This window comes from Physeter macrocephalus, chromosome 12 (genome assembly GCF_002837175.3).
Source record: "Physeter macrocephalus isolate SW-GA chromosome 12, ASM283717v5, whole genome shotgun sequence".
NCBI classification, from domain to species: domain Eukaryota; kingdom Metazoa; phylum Chordata; class Mammalia; order Artiodactyla; family Physeteridae; genus Physeter; species Physeter macrocephalus.
Genome location: NC_041225.1, coordinates 91,189,100 through 91,196,359, shown reverse-complemented (window position 1 = coordinate 91,196,359; position 7,260 = coordinate 91,189,100). Strand labels below are relative to the sequence as shown.

General features: G+C 35.3%; 1 protein-coding gene across 1 annotated transcript; it reads right to left on the bottom strand.

Annotated features, from left to right (window-relative positions):
- Positions 1 to 2,566: 2,566 nt before the first annotated feature.
- LOC112062707 (glycine cleavage system H protein, mitochondrial-like) lies at positions 2,567 to 3,179 on the bottom strand. The gene has a single exon (XM_024117677.3). The coding sequence runs from the start codon at positions 3,177 to 3,179 to the stop codon at positions 2,658 to 2,660; it is 522 nt and encodes a 173-aa protein (XP_023973445.1). The 3' UTR covers positions 2,567 to 2,657.
- Positions 3,180 to 7,260: the final 4,081 nt, after the last annotated feature.

Here is a 7,260-nt window from a genome sequence, read left to right as displayed (position 1 = left end):
CTACCACTTCTTACCTGAGAAATTTTTGACATATTACCTAACTACTATTTTCCACTTCTGAAAAATAGTGGTACTGATACAGCCTGCCTATAGGACTTATACATCTAATACAACAGCATTAGATGATAGATAGATAGATAATCAAAGTCCAAATATCTAAACCCAAAATAAGCAGGATAGACTTGCAGGCTGAGACCCAGTTGATGCTGTAGTTGATGTTGGAAGACCTTCTGCTGGCTGATTTCTCTCTTTCTCAGGAGACATTAATCTTCTGATTGATCCACACCTTCAAAGGATTGCCTGAGGCCCATTCACATTATAGAAAAAAATCTGCTTTTTCCCAAGTCCACTGATTTAAAAATTAAAGATTAACATCCAAAAACACCCTCATAGAAACATCAGAATAATGTTTGGCCACATAACTTTGCACCATGGCCCGGATAAGCTGACACATAAAATTAGCCATGCAATTTCCTTTCCAGATCATTCACTGCTGATGTATAGTAACACAACCAATTTTTATATCTGATTCTTGTACCATACACATTTGCTGAATTTGTTTATTAACTCTAGTAACTTTTTAATGTACTCTTTGGGATTTTCTCTATATATCAGTTAATATCTGCAGGTATAGATAGTTTTCCATCTCCCTTTTCAATTTGGCTGCCTTTGTTTATTTGTTTGCTTGTTGAATTGCTCTGACTAGTATTGATATTTCCAATACTACATTGAATAAAAGTGTCAAAAGTGAACATCCATATTTTGTTCCTTATCTTAGGGGAAAAGCTTTCAATTTTCATCATTGAGTGTAATGTTAGTCATTTCTTTTTCAATATGTAGTCTTTATGATGTTACTATGTTGAAAAAGACCCATTAAAGTCTTCGTTTTTTAAGTGTTTATATCACAAAAGGGCATTGAATATTGTTACATACTTTTCAATGTCAATTTAGAAAGTATTTATTTCACTAGTTCGATTAATATAATACATTACCTTGACTGATTTTTTTAGTCAAAACATCCTTGCATGTGTAGGATACATCCCATTTGGTCATGATGTGTAATCTTTTTAATGTGCTGTTGGTTTCAGTTTGCTATTCTTTTGTTGCATCTGTAATCATCAGGAATAATGGTCTATGTTTTTTTTTCCTTGTCTTTACTTGTCCTTGATATCAGAATTAATTTGGCCTAATAGAATGAGTTAGGAATTTTTTTCCTTCTCTTTAATGTTGTAGAACTTTTTGTGAAGAATTGGTGTTAATTCTTCTTTAAATGTTTGATAGTTGTCAGCAGTGAATCAATCTTTCCTTGGGCTTTTTATTTTAATTGGGAGCCTCCCCCATTATCAACATCCCCCACCAGGGGATTGAATACTGATCCAATCTCTTATTAATGTTCTGTTGATATCTTACATTTCACCTTGAGTCAGTTTTCAGAATTTGTATATTTCCAAGAACTTGTCCATTGTGTCTAGGTTATCTAAATTGTTGGGATAGTTTTTTGTTCATAGTAATCTATTACAATCCCATTTGTTTCTGTAAATTTAGTAGTAAATCTCCACGTTCATTTCTGATTTTAAATATTTGTTGATTCTCTCTATTGTTTCGTTGATTCTCATTTTATTTATCTCCACTCTAAACTTTATTGTTTCCTTTATTTCTGCTATCTTTTGGTTTATTTGATTTTTTTAAAAAATTTATTTCTTCAAGGTGTAAAATTAGGCTATTGAAATGAGGTTCTTCTTTTTTAGTGTATTCATTCACAGCTCTATCTTTTCTTGTTAACAATGACTTAACCTTATCCCATAAGTTTTGGTATGTTGTGTTTTCCTTTTCGATCATCTCTAAGTGTTTTTTTAATAGATTTTTTTTTGTAGAGCAGTTAAAGGTTCAGAGCAAAATGGAGCAGAAAGTACAGGGTTCTCATATACTTCCTTCTCCTCCACATGCATAGCCTCCCCCCTTATCAACATCCCCCATCAGAGTGATACATCTGTTACAAACATGAACCTACATTGACCATGACTGTCATCCAAAGTCCATACTTTAATTAAGGTTTACTCTTGATGTTGTGCATATTATGCGTTTTGACAAATGTATAATGACATGAATCCACCTTGATAGTATCATAGAATATAATTTCATTGCCCTAAAAAATATCCTCTGTCATTCATCTATTCATACTTCCCTCCTCCTAACCCTGGAAGCCACTGGTCATTTTACTATCTCCATGAGTTTTCCTTTTCCATAATGTCATGTAGTTGGAATCATACAGTAAGAGCCTTTTCAGATTGGTTTCCTTCACTTAATAGTATGCATCTAATGTTCCTCCATCTCTTTTCTTTTTTTTTAAGAAGTTGAATATTTTATTATTAAACTGTTTCTTATTTTCCTGAAAGGCTGTTGCTTCACTGTATAAAAATAGGACCAGCAAACACAGTATATTGCAAAATTAAGATAATAATGTTCTTCACTGGACACTATACAACTAACAAACTTTTCTCCACTGTCATTTATTTCCAGTGGCAAGTTCATTGAGTATTTTGACCCAAGTAGTTTCTTTTGCTAAAAGTTGCTTTTTAAAAATCTATCCACCACTAATTTAAGACAACTATGCTAGATTAAGTTGTTTCAAACTAGTTTATTTAGGGGTTCCATTTTCACTCCTCAATAGATTTTATGTATTTCTCATATGCTTCTTCACTCATTAGTTCATCTAGTTCTGAAGGGTTACTGAGTGTCATCTTGATCAGCCAACCATCTTCATAACAAGATGTGTTGACAAGTCCTGGATTTTCTGCTAGAGCTTCATTAATTTCAGTTACTTCTCCTGATAGAGGAGAATAGAGTTGACTAGCAGCTTTCACACTTTCCAAAGCACCAAATTCCTCTTGTTTGTTCAATTTTGTCCCAACTTCAGGCAGACTACAGTAAACAACATCTCCCAAAGCTTCCTGTGCAAAATTGCTGATTCCCACGGTTCCAACACCGTTTTCTGTTGTTACCCATTCATGTTTGTCTGTGAATTTACGACCCAACAGCAGAGTGGGGCTGGTGTGCAGCACCCGGATGGCGCCCGCCCGCAGTCCCCAGGGCTGCGGCGAGCAAGGCGCGTTGGGCACAGAGATGTCTCGCAGTCTGCAGACCACGGCTCGCACGCTCCGCGCCACTCGCAGTGCCATGTTCGCAGGGCCGTCTCTTTTCTTAATAGTATTCTTTTCCTTTTAGCACTGAACAATATTCCATTGTCTGGATACATCCCAGTTTGTTTATCCCTTCACCTACTGAAGAATATCTTGGTTGCTTCCCAGTTTTGGTACTTATGACTAAAGCTGGTGTAAACATGTGTGTAGGACTTAATTTTTCAACTCCTTTGGGTAAATACCAAGGAAAGTGATTGCTGTATTGTATAGTAAGGGTATCTTTAGTTTTATAAGAAACGGCCAAGCTGTCTTCCAAAGTGGCTGTACCATCTTTGCATTCTCACCAACAGTAAATGAGAATTCCTATTAGTTCATATGCTCATCAGCACTTGAGGTTGTTGATGTTTTGAATTTTGGCCATTTTAATAGGTATGTAGTGGTCTCTTATTGCTCTTTTAAGTTGCAATGTCCTAATGATATATAATGTGGAGCATCTTTTCATATGCTTATTTAACATCTGTGTATCTTCTCCAGTGAAGTGTCTGTTCAGGACTTTTGTCCATTTTAAATCAAGTTGTTCAGTCTCTTATTGTTGTGTTTTTAGATTCCTTTTATATTTTGCATTATAATCCTTTTTCACGTATGTCTTTTGCCAATATTTTTTCTCAGGCTTCGGCTTGTCTTCTAATTATCTTGAAAGTGTCTTTCGCAGAGCAGAAATTTTAATTTTAATGAAGTTCATCAATTATTTCTTTCAGTATCATTTCTTAGGTATTTTATCTAGACAGTCATTGCTTTGTCCAAGGTATCCTATTTTTTCTTATGTTAACTTCTAAAATTTTATGATTTTGCTTTCAAATTTAAGGCTCTGACTCATTATGATTTAATTTTTGAAGGCTTGTGTCTAGATTCATTTTATTTTCATGTTGATGTCCAGTTGTTCCAGTATTATTTGTTGAAAAGACTACCTTTGCTCAAAAGTTTTATGATTTTGCTTTCAAAGTTAAGGCTTTGACTCATTATGATTTAATTTTTGAAGGCTTGTGTCTAGATTCATTTTATTTTCATGTTGATGTCCAGTTGTTCCAGTATTATTTGTTGAAAAGACTGTCTTTGCTCCATTGTATTGTCTTTGCTCCTTTGTCAAAGATCAGCTGGTTTTATGTATATGAGTTTCTTTCTGGGCTCTCCATTCTGTCCCGCTGACCAATTTACCTACTCTTTCACGAATACCACACTGTCTTGATTACTGTAGTTTTACAATAAGACTTGAAGTTTGGTAGTGTCAGTCCCCTAACAGTGTTCTTCTTCAATATTGTGTTGACTACTCTCTGTCTTCTGCTTCTCTATATAGTCTTTAAAAAATAATTATTGATATCCACAAAATAACTTGCTGGAATTTTTATTGGGATTACATTGACTCTATAGAGCAAATTGGGAACTACATTTTGGCAATATTGAGACTTTCTATCCATGAACATACAGTACAATATTAGAGGTGATGCCAAGATATGTGCCAATATGAAAGAAAGCAAAAAAATCCCAGAAATGCCAACTCTGAAGGTTCATTTTTGAGACTCTAAATTAACATACAGTGGAAACTTCCCCGAATGAAGGTATTAAATACTTTTTTATATTTTCCCCATCTTTATTTGGATGTTCTTTTTTATACATAGCTGGACTCATTCTATCTGACTGAGCAAAATATAACAACAGTCCAGAAGAAATAATGAAAGGCTTAGTGTCTTGGACAAGGAGAATTGAGAAGAGATGAGTTTAAAAGGTATTAGAGATGCAAATACAATAAGCCTTGTGGAATAAATCCATGAGATATAAGATGCACATAGAAAAGACAAAAATGTCCAGGAAGCATCTGTCCAAAAGTTTAAATGTTCTACAGGATACACAGCTCTTTGAAGGACAATTTCCTAGACTTTGCAATTTTCATCACAGTCTTGAAGAAATAATCAAGGATGGCTTGTTATCTTGGTTTGTTTGTTTGGAGCTGAAGGTACCTGAGAAACGTTCCTCCTGCTAGCCAAAGAAATGTCTTTATGTTTAAATTATTTATAATTACGTATACTAATGGTTTGTTACTTACAAGGCAATTTTAAAGGGCTTTTTGTCACTCCAGATTTTCTACTCTTATCAAAACACTGAGTACCTCAATGTTCCATAAATGCTGGTAGTTTTTGTTACTACCATGTATGACAACTCTCTCTACCTAAAGAGCAAAACTTCTCTATCTAAATCTCTTCCAAGACTGCCTCCTCCTGTTCTTCAAGATATATCACCATGGCACGTGTTTGTATGCAGAAATCTGTGTGTATACATATAGGTGAGACACACATGAAGATAGGTGTCTTCTCATCATCGTTACGTTTCCTGGTGCCCTCTGGGGAGTCAAATATCATCAGAAGTGTCTCTTACTGTGATTAAAAAATGCAAACATTGCAGTGCCCAATATGGTTAATTTCTTTCAATTTTCATACTAGTTTCCCACAAAAATGAGAAAATTTCCTTTCCTTCATTTTGAAGAGGAATTGAAGAAAAACTTTTTGTGCCCCCAAATCTGACAGAGATACAAGAAATGTAGGTAGAGCTACTGAAGCTATTGGACTCACACCAAATGTATGTGTCAGTATCTGAAGGCAGATACAAAGTCACCCATCCCCACTCTTGTCTCCTTTGGCAGCTTTTACTCACTCAACAAACACACTCAGACCTGTCCGCTCCCAGATTTTATTCATATGTGACCTCTCACCATATGTATTACAGATTTCGTAGACAAATCAGCTGTCTGCCTAACCTATGATGTTGCTCTTGATGGCACTTGAGTCATAGTCTTCTTGACTCCTCTACCTGGGTTAGCAACACAGGAAAAAACCACACAGTTGAAAAGACTGTTGCTATTCCCATATATGATCTCCTACTCCGGTCTCACTCAACAAACACACTCAGACCTGTCCGCTCCCAGATTTTATTCATATGTGACCTCTCACCATATGTATTATAGATTTTGTAGACAGAAATCAGCTGTCTGCCTAACCTATGATGTTGCTCTGGATGGCACTTGAGTCATAGTCTTCTTGACTCCTCTACGTGGGTTAGCAACACAGGAAAAAATCACACAGTAGAAAAGACTGTTGCTACTCCCGTATATAATCTCCTACTCCAGCTGGGCTCTCAGTGTGCCCTGTAATCTTTATGCTCCTGTTACCTCTAGAACATCCCCCTAACAGAAGTTCTAGGTTTTCACCACTGTCCAAAAACCGTCCCCCCGTCATTGTCTGTTTATTCCCTAAGATTGATTTTTATCTCCTGTTTCACAGGGAAAAGAATGAACAGAAGTACAAGAGGTAGGGATTTCTTCTCATTTACGTTCTTTCAAATTACATGTGTTTCTGTGTCTGTACCTTGTATTACATCCTGCCTTCATAAAAAGGGTCACTACTTTTTCCATGGGTACTCTTGGACAAGTTTCTTTCTGCCTCCTCAGGGGCTTTGCTGCCACATCAACTTTATTTCTTTATTCTAGTATCGTGTTCTCTACTGGCTCTGTCCCATCAGCATTTCAGCACACTTAAGCTTTCTAAACTTAATTGAAAAACATCACAGAACAAAACCAGGCAATCTTCCGTTGTGTGACATTTTTTTGAATCTTCTGGATAGCTTTGCAATCCCCCTCACAAGCTGCAAGAAAACTTTGCATACACTATCTTCTGTCTGCCCCCATTTCCTCATCTAAGTTCTCAGTAATGTGGAATCCTCCTTTCTCAATCCACTATAAGTTCTGTTATCAAATCACAAATTATGTCTCTATTTGTAAATGCAATATATAAAACATTGGCTCTTACTTACTACCCTAATAGTTCAATTTTCTAGCTTTTGACCTTTTAGTTCTATATTTACTCTATATTTCTAGTATTTCCTTTAATAATAAATTTTCGGACTAATGAGCTTATGTCAAAGGAATATCCAGTAAGATGTCTTTTTTCTACCTCACATTTTTAGTATCATTATGAATTTATGGATATCTAATCTATTTAATTATTTATTTCAATATTTATTTTGATGCTCAAATTATCCAGTATTTTTCCAGTAGTATTTATGCATTTTT

What these genes read in the sequence shown, in the direction of transcription:
- LOC112062707 (XM_024117677.3), bottom strand. Translation starts at nt 3,179, where the DNA reads ATGGCACTGCGAGTGGCGCGGAGCGTGCGAGCCGTGGTCTGCAGACTG.